The sequence below is a fragment of the Eurytemora carolleeae genome, unplaced genomic scaffold, assembly GCF_000591075.1.
Source record: "Eurytemora carolleeae unplaced genomic scaffold, Eaff_2.0 scaffold81, whole genome shotgun sequence".
Lineage (NCBI taxonomy): Eukaryota > Metazoa > Arthropoda > Copepoda > Calanoida > Temoridae > Eurytemora > Eurytemora carolleeae.
Genome location: NW_019396041.1, coordinates 229,468 through 244,017, shown reverse-complemented (window position 1 = coordinate 244,017; position 14,550 = coordinate 229,468). Strand labels below are relative to the sequence as shown.

The following is a 14,550-nucleotide window of genomic DNA, read 5'->3' as shown; positions in this document are numbered from 1 at the left end:
CAATAGTTTTGAATATTATCTTTATTACTAATTCTTAAATTGTTCAATAAAGAACAACAAGACACATGCTGAGCTCTTGTACAGGGTGTCCCAAAAAACATGGGAATTAAGTGACGCCTTAAAAATGATATTAGATTTCTAATAGTGGATAAATAGATGAACCATCTAAAGATCGTAAATCTTTCTCTTAACCTTCAAAATTGATGGAGATATCAACGTTTTTGTTATTCAAAAAAATAAAAAATTTACCAAAATCTTGATGGTGCGATAAGACTAGTAGTTTTTCAATTTAATTTTTCATCTTATTGTGGAAGAACATTCCCGTGAGCCTCCCGAGTTCCCCCAATCAAAATTTTAGGCCAATCGGTCCAGGGGTTGGATATAAAGCAAAATGGATCTGTTGTTGGAAAGCTCAAAATCTGCAATCTTTAAGGGCAATTTTTATTGTGGTCACTCAATTCCTACGATAGTTAGTATTAGCCTAACTAAAAATAATTTCCCATCAAAAAGATTTCCTTAAAGCTATACGTTTCTTTTATATTGTCCGTAGTGCAATACATATATTAAATTAGTAATCTTCCATAGATTAAAAACTGTCCAAACAAGACGACTTTTATTAGATGCTTTTTGAATTATGATTTAAGATCCCCCCCAGTCCATGTCTCAATCTATTAAATATCTCTTTTTTGCCCCACAGCATGCACAGCCCCTGCCCCCCCCCCTTCTCTAAATAAAAATGGAGTTGAAATTTTGGATTCTTTTTAGAATGTTTTATTGAATACATTTTGCAAGGGAAGGGCTCTTAAAATGTCCTTTTAATATTTTTGGCAAGCAGAGGGCTTTAAAAGCTGAATGCCGGACAATCCTAAATGTCGAGGTTGAAACTAAACTTAAAAAAATATACTTCACAATTTTTCCCAATAAATACTGATTATTTTCTATTGAGTTTGGACAAAAGAGTGTTAACAAATGTTTTACATTTTTGTTAACACCCCCTGTTGATTTAAAAAGTTGTTTTGCCCAGATTTCCCCAAGTTTACCGTTAGGTGAACAGTAACCGAGGAGGATGAGTTAGTTTTGAAGGACTCGAGGCTGCTTATCCAGCCTCAAACTCGAGGATAAAAATCCAAGCTCGAAGCCGAGGATTCGTAAAGTTATGTTTAAGTATTCGAATGCCAGTAAAGGAAGAAACGATGAATATCTGCTCAAACGACCGAATGTAAGTAATACTTTTTTAAGTTGTAAGCAAACTAAAGTAACGATTTCTGAATCATTATTTAACATTAAAGTTTTTTATTTCATTTATTAGAATTGAATATAGGATGTCCCACGAAACATGACTGATGGTTAATTGTTTTACATGTCTTCTTCCATATACTGTATAAGATATTAAAGACGTTTTGCAGTTTATTTCGTTAAACAAAACTAAAATATGTTTTATCTTTTTTATCAATTTTACTACAATATGACGACCATGTACTATTTTTTCATAATTCTCTTTGGCATCAAAGAATTTTAAAAATCATTTAAAATTAATCACCAACTGTCATCTTTCCTTGGACACCCTGTACCATGTATTAAATGGTTTAATTGGCAGGAAAGACATTTACTTCTCTTTAATTTTACCATTAAGGGTTTGCTTTGAATAAAGAGAAAATTCAAAACGCATAACAATTGATAAAATATACTTTTTATGTGTATTTATTAACATTTAGTCATAAACCTATGTATGTTCATTTATTTACAGGAACTATAATTGTATCACAATTTCTGTTTCACACATTAAGATCACATAAATTAATATTGACATATGTATATCGTATATACTGTATATATGTTGATACCTTGTACAATAAAAGCATAGAGTATGGATTGTAAAGGCAAAATCAATTTTCTTCATTTATAACTTTTTTCATTTTCAATTTTCTATTTGCATTATATATATAGTAACATTATTGATTTATAATTTACAGAGAAAATCTCCCTTTCAAGTTCCTCTAGTTCTTCACGGTCTTCACGGTCTAAACGGTCTACACGGTCTACACGGTCTACACGGTCTACACGGTCTACACGGTCTACACGGTCTACACGGTCTTCACGGTCTACACGGTATACACGGTCTCCAAGGTCATACACAGCAAGCATTGAAAACAATAATATATAAACTAACAGTGGCTTCATTTCAACCTTTAAATTCTTCACACATTAGACTAGAAAATAGATGATTTTTCACCGGTAAAATTGAGTTAAACAAAATAAAGTAGAGACAATATTTCATGACTTAAAATATACTTAGACTTACAATATCAAGAAATGGTTGAACTGGCTTAAATTAGTTAAACCTCTTTTCGCGATTCATTTATTCCAACCACAGTTTAATTTAAACCTTATTAATCCTGTTTCCTACATACAGCCTGTTTCATTAAAAGTTGTAACTTCGACGCTTATTCTCTATTATGTTATGATAACATGAATATTTATGGCTACATTGTATATCCTGTATATGTTATCGATGCATATTTATGGCGACATTGTATCCTGTTTATGTTGTCGATGAGTATTTATGGAGACATTGTATCCTGTATATGTTGTCGATGAGTATTTATGACGACGTTCTATATTGTATATGTTGTCGATGAATATTTATGGCGACATTATATCCTGTATATGTTGTCGATGAATATTTATGGTGACATTGTATCCTGTATGAGATGTCGATGAATATTTATGGTGACACTGAATCCTGTATATGTTGTCGAATGAAAATACTGATTGGAGATTTATTTATTGAATACTGGTGAACTAGAGCTGTATCATCATATTCAACATCATCACTATAGATAAAACCATTTTTAAACATTTAATTATAATAAACAATTACGTAATGAGCCAAAATTGTGTAAAACTAATACTGCTGTTGCACAACTTGTTTATTGATAAAATTCTAGAAAAATATTTCTCTAAAAACATGTTTATCCAAAACATGGCAACAATTCGTAGAAAAGTAACATTTAAGGAAGATATCAGTAGGGAAGGAAAGAAAGGGCAGCAATAAGTTGTATGCGTCTGAAGCCTAGAGCGTTATTTCAAGTGACCCTCCATATGATCCATGATTCGCATCGATAACCCCTTAAAAGCCTTGTCTGATTAACCAGTTTTAAACCTGAAAAAACGACGATATCTTTCACATTATTAATCATAAACTGTTTCAAAGGTACCGTTGTGAATCGGGGATTGCAATCTTTGCATGTAAGGTCATTAATATCATTAATGCATGATAAATAAATAAAACATTAAAATGGAGTTAAAGAAAGGAAGCCGAAATTAATGAATGGTTTAAACTTTAAAATGGTTTCCTTAGAACAGGTTCACCCAAACCCATAAATCCAGAGTTCAAATCCAAGCATGATCTGTAGTGATTCAACATCGCTATCTAAACATACTTATATATTGTAATGAAAAACAACAAAAAAGAATTAAAGCATGCATATAAAAACAGCTTTTATAAGCTATCCAGGCTCTCCTGCTTCAGTAGTTTTCCATATATTTATTGTAATTATGTTTTCTTAATATTTAATTACGATTCTTAATGCAGTTAATTATATAATATGATTTGATATGAGCATTTAAATTCTTCTGAATTTATGTAGGAACTCAGGATATTTTCCTTTTGGGGAATATAAAATCTATATTTGAATTTGGCTTGGGTCTTTATCCAATAAAGGTCAAAACGACTGAAGGTTTACGAACGCTTAATAATAAAAACTTTTGTCTGGAAAAAATGTCGATTTTTAAAATTTTAAGGAATCTTGTAAGGGTAACAGAAAAATCCGCTATATTTAGAGCTAAAATTGTTGCTGGAAGAGGTGCGCGAAACACTATGAAAGAATAGTTTTATATAAATATCTGCCCTACCTGATGAGGTACAGGATAGTTTTATATAAATATCTGCCCTACCTGATGAGGTACAGGATAGTTTTATATAAATATCTGCCCTACCTGATGAGGTACAGGATAGTTTTATATAAATATCTGCCCCACCTGATGAGGTACAGGATAGTTTTATATAAATATCTGCCCTACCTGATGAGGTACAGGATTATAGTTTTATATAAATATCTGCCCTACCTGATGAGGTCCAGGATAGTTTTATATACATATCTGCCCTACCTGATGAGGTACAGGATAGTTTTATATAAATATCTGCCCTACCTTATGAGGTACAGGATAGTTTTATATAAATATCTGCCCTACCTGATGAGGTACAGGATAGTTGCAGGAATTCACAGGATCCACGAACTCAAAAATACTGAAATATCATTTGTTAGAAACAAACAAACGAAATATGGAAACTGAATATTTTTAAAATAGGTTTAAGAATACCTGTGATGACCTACAGCTATAGCTGTCATTGTTCTCACCAACATTTTAGCTCGCAGACGGGGACTCCAGATAGATTTCTATAAAGAATGTAGAGTGTAGAGTGTGGAGTGTAGAGTGTAGAGTGCAGAGTGTAGAATGTAGAGTGTAGAGTGTAGAGTGTAGAGTGTAGAGTGTAGAGTGTAGAGTGTAGAGTGTAGAGTGTAGAGTGTAGAGTGTAGAGTGGGGGGGTGGTACCCCTGTGCCCCCCAAGACATGCACCCCGTAGGCCCCCCTACAGCCAGAGGCAAGCTCTAATTTATTAAACAGTAAACTTACAGAGTGTATAGTGTAGAGTGTAGAGTGTAGAGTGTATGTAGAGTGTAGACTGTAAATTGCATACAGAGTGTAGAGTGTAAAGAAGAAAGTTTACCTGTCTAGAAAGTATTTTAAAAATGTCAAAGTTGTTTTCATAATCAACTTTTTTATTAAATTCGGAGCAAAAAAAGGTGTTTCGGAACAAAAAGTTGTCAACATTCTTTCCCTGAAAAATGACATTATATTTTTATTATCTTCGAAACATTTATCTAGAAGAGTTTTTACCTGACCACTGTTAATACTCTCAAGTGCTCGACTCACCAGTACATCAGTCTTATTCCTAGCTGCAGTTGTATACCTACTCATAACATCAAATATAGGATTCATAATCTGATTCCTAGCTGCAGTTGTATACCTACTCATAACATCAAATATAGTATTCATCATCTTATACGTTTCTATTCAATTATATGGGTCAATAAATCAATTAAGGAATTGAGTCTTAACACCAACTCAGATTTTATAATCATCTTTGCAAATTGTAACCAATGTCATAGACCTAAGATATTTCAAACTGTTAGATCAAATAATCTAAGTTTATACAGAATAGAAAATTTGAGTTTATGTCAAAAACTCAAATCCTTCGATTTCAGTCTGCAAATTGATAATTACATGAATGATTAAATGCTTACTTAACTTGTTGATACAATTTAAAAATAGAAGTTTTGGTGACATTGTTCAGTTCCTTTAAATTGATAAAACACTATACCTGGGCATTATGTATTCATCTAGATCTACTATATATGTATACTCATACTCAGACATACCACTACAATTAAATATACATATATATATATATATATATTTCAGTTTTTTAATTTCACATTTAAAAAAAAAAGAATTATACCAAAAATAATGTTTCACGCCTCGTGACGATCCTCAGTAGTCAAAATATATATATTCTTAGCAGCTAAAAATTACTTAGGTTAACCAAATTTTCATTTATATTTATATCTTTTTAGTTTTTTGGTTCACATTAAAATTTTTTTTTTTGATAGTTATAATGTTTGGTGTTGTATAAATAAAATATTTTCCCTAGGGTGGCCGGCTTAATACAGGTAGTTAAGAAAGACAATTTGCTGAAAAACAAGTATTTAAGAAGTTACCTATATAAGCAGTCAGTAAGAAGAGTAAGGGCACCGTAGTCCCATAAAGATTTCGAATTGATTTTTAGTTCTTCATCGAGATCCCAGAATACTAAATAGATCAGTATGCAAACACCATCTTTAAATAAGAATTATCTCAATTCTTAACTTAATTTTTGTTTAATTCTCAATCAATTAATCAAATGCTGCTTAAGACTCTGTTATGACTCCAGCAGGAACTGATGGCTCGTCTCAAACTCATAATCCTAATATCATTGTTACCAGATCCCCTTGACCATTGGTATTTCATTCAATGACTTTTGCTTGATAAAATAGTGAAAGTTTGTAGTTGCAAAGAAAATTTAAGTTTTAAGTGAGTAATAACAGTTATAGTTCCTTTGAAATAATAGATTATCTGAATCAGATTCAGCATTCACTAATTCGATCCAAATAAAAACGTCCAAAGAAGAATCTAACCCAGTCGAAGTTGAATATTGAGGTCGTCTTGTTTGTTCTGGAGGTTAGCAAGGAACTCGAGGATGGCCGGGGTGACCTCTAGGAGATAGAAACTAAACCTCTCTACACCCAACACTTCGGAGTAGAAGGAGATAAACTCACCTAGATAGATAAATATATAGATAGATAGATAGATAGATAGATAGATAGATAGATAGATAGATAGATAGATAGATAGATAGATAGATATGTACATAAGTAATAAAATGATGTTATGATGATTGATGATGTCAATAATAAATAAAAAGGATGAAGATTGATGGTTCATTATGGTTATTGTGATTACATTTATAACTAAATTGGGTATTTTTATAAAAATTTACATAAATTATGTTTTCACATATTTTCCTATGGTTTCTTCATATATTTGAAAGTTTAGCTCTCCTAGAACCTTTTCATTGTCTTCAGACACTATTTCACAGCTGACATTGAATGCGTCATTTTTATACTGTTTTGCGTAAATATCATGTTTTGTCAATTTAAAAAGAGATTGTCGTTGAACTCTAGAAATGGTTAAAATTCTCACAAAATTAGTTCTATTTAAAGATCTTGTCTCCCAGAAGGCTGAGAGTAGATAAATATCCTGATCTAGTTTGATTAGATTGGTTGGACTAAACTTTACTTCTCTCGACTCACTAAATATTTCGTAGAATAGAAGTGCACTCATATATAGGGTTGAAACTAGGGTTAGGATTTGTTTATGAATTCGCTTTATTCTCAGCATGGTGAATTCTCTAATGTTAGTTCAACTCACACTGCACTCACACTCCAATACCGATCTTTGTACACAAACCAAAAACCAAAGAAAAAGTTTATTTGAAAAATACATTTTCTGCAAAAATCATTGAACGATATTTTGATAATGTCCAATTATATCTTTAATAAGTAATGTTTGCATTTAAATATAAAAAGTAGAATCTACAAAAATAAAATTCCCCGCCCCCGGTGTCACGGAACAGGTTACTTTCCCTTGGCCTTATTTTCCTGCCTATGTAGTGTCTAGTATGTTAATGCAGACTAGGACAGCGATATTGTTAAATGTCGTCTTTTTGAAAAGAGAAACTTGACGGACAATTAAATTTGAAATTAGGTAATGTTATACTTTGCCTTGTTCAATTTGGTTTTAATTTTCTTATATTTGTTTTTGAATATTGTGATATATGCATTTTCAATAGGTTCTGTTTTGAATTTAAATAGGCATATCTTAGCTCCTTCTCCTCCTACCCCGGTATACCCCTCCGCCTTCTCCTCCCTACCCCGGCTCCGGGAGCTCCGGTATATCCTTCTCTTGCTACTCCGGTATACTCCTCTTTCTTCTCCTCCTACTCCTGTATACCCCCCTTTCTTCTCCTACTCCGGTATGCCTGCTACATACCTGAACTTGATCCTATTCCTCTCTTAAATATTTCTTATTTCACAGTATAGAATACAGGCAGCTAAACAACTAATTTGTAAATTCTTCCTAAGCTAATCAAATAAAATCTTTTTAACTACGATCATTTAGGATCATTCTAGAAAAACGCTACACTCATAAAACGCGACTTAGAAACGTTTGTAAAGAAAAAACGCTACTACCATAATATCATGCTATTAGGTTTAAAAGTTAGATAATATTATATACTAGCTTGGGAACCCAGCGTTGCCTAGGTTACTCATTGTTACTCCCGCCGTTTACCCGCACTTGGTCGATTTTACCCACGCTACTTAGAATCTCAAAACCAAGCTAAGAACATTCCCTTGGCTCTCCCGAGTTCCCTAATCAAAATTTGAGGCAAATCAGTCGAGGGGTTCTTGAGGAAAAACAAACAAACAAACAGACAAATAGAGATTGCAACTTTATCTATATATAAAGGAAATGAGTCTTTGCCACAAATACCAACTTTCTAAAACCTATATATCTACAACCAAATGATGTAAACCTTTTATATTTCAAACTTATATTGTTTGATGTAGCAGAAGTCATAGTTTGAAATATCTAAGGTCTACACCATTGGGTTGTTAATATATAGGGATTTAAAATTCAGAGTTTGTGGCAAAAACTCAATTCCTTTAGCTTATCTGTCTGGGTGTTTGTTTGTTTGTTTCCAATAAACGTCAAAACGGCTGAACCGATCAGGCGCAAATTTTGAATTTATGAATGATCAAAATTTTAAAAATTTGACTTCTTAACAATTCGATTTTCATTAAATTTTTGCAAATTTTAAAAATCCAAGAAATTTTTTTTTTATGAAATCAGCGAACTTTTTTTGTTTTGTTTTCCAATGAACAAAAAGAGAACATGTTCACAATTGAAAACGAAGATGGGCGCGAAGTGCCTTAAAAGGCTAGTATATATAGATAACTATAACCACCCATCAATATTGCATGGTAAAAAAAATATTATTATAATGACTTTAGAAATTTATTGATATGAATTGTGCCTTATTCATAAGTAAATATATTTACTCTTGTTAAATTTTGTATTGAGAAGAGTTATAAAAAAACGCATTATGCGATTTCAATTGAAATAATGTTTTAAAGAAAGATTGATTCATAAAGTTTAATAATAAAAATATTGCCAAGACTAATCAAGTGCTTAGTTGTCTGGTGGTGGGGGGTAGAAACCTTTTCCTATTTAGTTTAGGACATTCCGAGGAGCTTTCCCCCTGACTGGGGAAACATATAGGAGGTTAATCCCTCAGGATATGTCATCTGACAAGCCAGGGGATCAAATAAGTAAATATATCAACCAAAATAGCGAAAGAGTAAAAGCAAAAAGTAAATATATCAGCCAAAATATGAAAAAAAACGTTTTCCTCTCAAAGTGTCAATCAATTTCAGTTAAACCTTCCTAATAATTAAATCTTAAATCAAATGAGGAAATTATGGAAGGGGAGCTATTAAGGACGGGAGACAGACAAATTATGGAAGGGGAGCTATAAAGGACGGGAGACAGACAAATTATGGAAGGGGAACTATAAAGGAAGGGAGGCTGACAAATTTTAGCCAGAATTAGTCCAAATCCAAGCCTGAAAAGGGTTTTTATAGAGATTTGATTTTTTAATTATTCACAATCCTGGTTATTATTTTTTATAATGAAATTATTTAGTTTTAACCGGGAGTAAGATTAAAATTGTAAAACTGCGGTCCAGCGTTCGTAGTAGATTGACCTGCAGCCGTGGATAGGAAGAATAAGACGGGTTGACCCACAGGCGCGGAGTGGAGAGTATAAGACGGGTTGACCCACCCCGCTAGTTTATTCAGATACCTGTCCCAAGCAACATTGTGATTATCTAAATGAGTGAATAAGATATTAGAGTTAAATGCGTTCAAAAGTCAAGCTGAACAACAACTTTTTATTTCCTTCTTTTAAGATTATACAATTAGAATAAAACAAATTGTAATCGGTTAAAACTGCTGATGAGAAATTTGAAAATTTTAAAACTAGAAATGCTCTAGAGTCAAATAACTATATCTTGGCAACCTGGTGTCGTAGATCTTTGATATTTCAAACTTTGAATTCTGTTAGATCAAATAATCCAAGTTTGAAATATCAAAGGTTTACACAATTAGGGACAATAAAACTAGAGCTTTCAGAGAAATCAATTTCTTTGAAAACTCTTTTTAAAATGTTTATAATTTACTTTGTTTACAGCTTTAAAAATTTAGAAAAAATGTTCGTTTTTAATTAATATTTCTCAACTAAATATCGGATTTAAATATTTGTTGAAAAAAAGTTGACATAAATCATAAATTATGTTTCCTAAAAGTCCATTCGTCAGAGCAAATATGTTAGCTATCATCTAAATTTTCTTAAAATTTCAAAAATGCTTAACTTTTCCTTTTGTATTTATAGCTATGAAAGAAAAATGAAGTTTAACTTATTACATCAATTTGAACCTAAACAAAGAATTTAGATTTAAACAGCAAAAATCTCTTCACATATTTCGCTTTGACCTGATAACTCAACTCACAATGAATTTATTTTTATATTTTTTTATTTTTAAATCTCCTGATCATTGCTAAACTTCTAATTTAACAATTAAAAAATTTATCCATAACAGTAACTTGTAAAGGTTACTTAAAATGTTTTTTCCATGTGAGTAGCCTGGGAATATGACGTTAGTGTTAGATCTAAGCTTGACCCCCTACTCAAGATAAGAATATAGATAAACCGCGCAATTAACAAAATCATGACCAAATTACTAATTTTCAAATTCCTCAAATATTTCGAGGATTTGCAGGTTCATTTAAACACGTACGTATTTCTCTATACACAACATTTACAGAAATGCACGAAACAACGAAGTAAAAATCCACGAAAATTTCGACTTAAAAGACTGACATCGCGATGTCTGAAAAGCCTGATGCAGGATGTTCTACCCCTAATAGAAGGGATTCTAGTTGCACCACAACAAGTATAGAATCAGGGGGATCAAGAATATTAAAACGTGAACTACTCATGGGGGTCGCAGAACATTGTGTCGCGGATTTTATCTCCACTCAGACAGATGCAAGGTGGCTGAAATATATTCAAGAAAAAAAATATTATGAATTACCATAATTTAAAATGTAGAGTACATGTAGAATTGAATATTTTACATTTCTCTTATTTTGCTAAATTCAATGCTTTGAATTTAAAATTTAAGAATATATTTCCAAAAAAGGAAAAAGCTTGTGAATTCTATTGCTACGAATATATATGAAAACTTGAAGAATAACACAAATATTAGGGAGAAGATATAGTTAAATTTTACAACACAACTTTATATCATCTCAAAAAAAATGATCTCGTAAAAAAGCGTTTTACCGATTTCTAGGATCGCATATGAACACAGATTAACCCTGTCACGATTGGGGGGGGGGGGGGGGTTCACAGCCGTACCCCTGAAGCTTTTCTTAATAGCTTAAACTAAAATAATAAAAAATAACCTATCATTTTTTTATTAATGAGCTGGCCTTGAAAACTTGGACTAGTGCGTGTATCACTCTCCCCTATCCCAAGTTCCCAACATTGAGGGCAAAATCATGAGGGGTGGAGGGAGTTGAAACACGTATATATTAGACAAAAATAGGGATACGGTTAAAAACTAGTAGACTTATTTCAAGAGATCCTCTATTTAAAGTGATCCTCTATTTAAAGTGAGGTATGTACGAAACCCTGCTAAACCTATCATAATCAAGAATATATGAGATATTCATGTTTTTAACTTTCAAAATTGATTATTTTCACTTGTGATTTATCTACAAAAGTGACTTGGGGAATTTTGCTAAAAACGAGGGAGAGAAAATTGTCCTGATTAAGCAAGAAAATGACGATATCTCCCACATTATTGTTCAGTAAGAGGTTTAAAGGGTATCTTTGTAAATCGTGCATGGCTCTCCTAAAATAAAGTATCACTTGAAGTTACATTGGCAGTCCTATTGACGATCCAGAGTTCCGACATAATATCTTGAAACTAATTATATTCTTATAAAATTAATTAACTATTGAACAGTGTCACAAAATGTTGAATAGACGAAAAAAAAATCAAACAATTCACACTTTCCCCTCAGAGGTTTAACTATTGCCCAATTATAAATAAATTAATATCACAATAAATAGAATGGAAAGGCATGATTTAAAAGTTATCGGATTTAGTCAACCCTACTCTGAATAAATGATGATTATCCCTTGGGGATGAAACGAAACTGAAAGTGTGAAGTGTTTAAGGTTTTTTTTAACACCCTTCAGATGTCAGCAAAGTCAATATAGATTTAATTTCCGATGAAAACAAATTTTATAACTATTGCATTAACTGCTGCATACTTTTTTTGAATTATAAACTATACATTTTCATCAGTGCTCTTCTGACTGAAGCATTAAGTCCAGCTACGCTTGATAAGGAAATCAAAATCTAACTATTGCAAAGTAAGACCAGGGAATCAAATAAAAAGACGAACTTAATTTTTTTTTTTTGAAAAATTTGAATTCAATTAGGATTTTGATTTCAAGGAATCTGTTTTAAAGAGTTTAATGGTGAGCGTAAGCGGAACCTTACGAGACTCTTTAAACAAACCTAAAGATATAAATCCAAACCGTCCTGATTCTCTAGACAGCCTTCAAACCAGTAGCTCGGAATCACCTAATTCAAGTTTCGACAAACCTCTTGAAGTACTTGACTCCGAAACCTCGTCCGAATTTGTTTATGAAAGTTGCTGCAAAACAGAGAGTAAGCAGTACGTAATGAGCCGAGAAGTGGATCGACACCAGCTACCTGTAACAGTAGCTGAGCTAGAGGGTATTCCACTTCCGGTTCAAGAACTATCAACACCGGTTTTATCATCCACCAATAGTACTAAAGATTCGGTTTTATCATCCACCAGTAGTACCAAAGATTCATCTGTTCAAGATCATAATTCAAGAATTGAGAATATTCGTGACAGAGGTTCGTCAGGGAAACCGCGAAGCTCGAAGAGTGAATCTACGAACGAAAATGAGAATTTTAACACTGCGTCGATACAACGAACTTTTTCCTTTTCCGACAAGGATAGAAAAGTGTTCAGTCTTCCGCCTCGACCTTCGTCTTCATCTAGGAATATATTTTAACTTTTTTAAAACCAAATTGTTATCTCTCCCCTTTCCCCTGCATATCGTTTAGGCTCTAGTATGTGACTCCTGCCCTCTGAGTAACAAATGAGGATGAGAGCAAGCATTCGAAACATTCGAATTAACAAATTAATTCAAATTAACTCTCTTCACTCATTTCCAGAACATTGAATATTCGATCAGTTCCTCTTATACTGTTTAACATTGTTGTTTTATCTTAAAATTGTAAATTATAAACTTGGTTTTATATATATATATTGTTTCCATTATGTGTGTCTCTAGGGAACTTTATTATGAAACTTTTCTCCTTTGCGAGCAAATAAACCGTATATGGTGCTCATATAAACACAGAATTCATTATCCAGAAAATAATAGAATTAGAGCTGAAAACTTTAGAATTGTGGATATCGAGATCAATGCTTCATCTCCTCTTTTCATTAATCTCAAGATTAATATAATTTTTTAGTTTGTATCCAGAAAAGTGTATAAAATTCAGCCAATCAGAGTGGCGTATCAGAAGCCAGGAAATTTGATATTTTGCGCGTCATTTAATGAGAGAACTCTGCATGATTGGTCGGAATTCGGGGTATATCCAAAAAAGAGGGAAAAAGAGCGGATGGAGCAGAAATCATAAGTGTCCACAGTGGATATACAGATGTAGCAATTGGTATTCAGAGTATCCAGTTCTAAAGGTTTCAGCTCAGATTTGAAGCTAGTTAGAAAAAGCATCGTTTTTATTGAAAATTTTGTTCTAAACATTCTTGAAATATTGTGAGAGTATATATACTCTCTACAGTATACATCTATGTTCTGAACATACTTGGTATTCAAGGCATACTGAACCATCTTCCCTCTTTAACACACAAACTCAGATAGAAGTAACATTTAAATAAGAAAACAGTCAAAATATTTACAGTTCGTTAAACACCAGACTAAAAGGAAATCAAGCTTCTGGTCAGGCCAATATTCAAGCATCAAAAGGTCAACAGGGCAGTCCTCAACCGACAAATAAAGCTAATCAAGGACAATTAGGCAACAGGCAACCAACGAATAAGGATAGTCAAGCAACCAGTCAAACTGGTATAGAACAACAAGTCAAAGGGCAACCTATTTTAATAGCTAATCAAGCAAACGATAAAACTAGTCAAGGGTTGAATCAAGCAACCAATAACACTAGTCAAGGGTTTAATCAAGCAACCAATAACACTAGTCAAGGGTTTAATCAAGCAACCAATAACACTAGTCAAGGGTTGAATCAAGCAACCAATGAAACTAGTCAAAGGTTGAATCAAGCAACCCATAACACTAGTCAAGGGTTAAATCAAGCAACCTATGACACCAGTCAAGGGTTGAATGAAGCAAGCAATGAAACTAGTCAAGGGTCTAATGAAGCCACCAATAAAACTAATCAGAAGGTTGTAAGTCCTAACGTTCAACAAGAAAAAAACAAAGGAATCTAATCAACACTCATAAACAATTGCTCAAAAAAGTTAATTTTTTTTCTTTGCCCTTTGTAATCTTAAAGTAGTAAATGACATCATTAATTTCTTTGATTCTTTGTTTTTATTTCAAAGACTGATTTAATTTTATCTTATTCTTCTTTGAACTTTTCTATTTATCTAAATTCAATTCTAAAACTTGATG

The 14,550-nt window shown here is 32.4% G+C and overlaps 2 protein-coding genes across 6 annotated transcripts in view; one reads left to right on the top strand and one right to left on the bottom strand.

The window, feature by feature from the left end:
* Positions 1-2,436: 2,436 nt before the first annotated feature.
* Positions 2,437-9,669, bottom strand: LOC111700793 (uncharacterized). Its single transcript, XM_023471837.1, has 10 exons — positions 9,488-9,669; positions 6,300-6,440; positions 5,844-5,934; positions 5,447-5,506; positions 4,963-5,035; positions 4,793-4,903; positions 4,384-4,460; positions 4,255-4,309; positions 3,357-3,433; positions 2,437-2,834 (listed from the first exon to the last, which is right to left on the bottom strand). Exons 4-10 carry the CDS (start codon positions 5,500-5,502, stop codon positions 2,726-2,728), a joined length of 558 nt encoding a protein of 185 aa, XP_023327605.1. The 5' UTR covers positions 5,503-5,506; positions 5,844-5,934; positions 6,300-6,440; positions 9,488-9,669; the 3' UTR covers positions 2,437-2,725.
* Positions 9,670-10,401: 732 nt separating this feature from the next.
* LOC111700755 (uncharacterized) overlaps positions 10,402-14,550 on the top strand; it is a 36,334-nt gene continuing 32,185 nt past the window's right edge. Inside the window, exons 1-5 of one of the 5 annotated variants that reach the window (XM_023471817.1) lie at positions 10,402-10,835; positions 10,985-11,050; positions 12,161-12,203; positions 12,313-12,893; positions 13,823-14,358. In XM_023471817.1, coding sequence (XP_023327585.1) covers positions 10,669-10,835; positions 10,985-11,050; positions 12,161-12,203; positions 12,313-12,893; positions 13,823-14,358 — 1,393 coding nt within the window. In that variant the 5' untranslated portion in view covers positions 10,402-10,668. The remainder of the gene's footprint in view (positions 10,836-10,984; positions 11,051-12,160; positions 12,204-12,312; positions 12,894-13,822; positions 14,359-14,550) is intronic. The other 4 variants (XM_023471824.1, XM_023471802.1, XM_023471794.1 and 1 more) reach the window with 4 other exon arrangements.

Bases quoted from the DNA above. Each gene is read 5' to 3' on its own strand.
- LOC111700793 (XM_023471837.1), bottom strand. From the start codon at position 5,502: ATGTCTGAGTATGAGTATACATATATAGTAGATCTAGATGAATACATA. The intron at 4,904-4,962 runs GTAAAAACTCTT...GTCATTTTTCAG, and splicing joins AGAGTATTAACAGTGGTCAG to GGAAAGAATGTTGACAACTT. The intron at 2,835-3,356 runs GAAACCATTTTA...TTTTATCTATAG, and splicing joins TTGGGTGAACCTGTTCTAAG to TGATGATGTTGAATATGATG.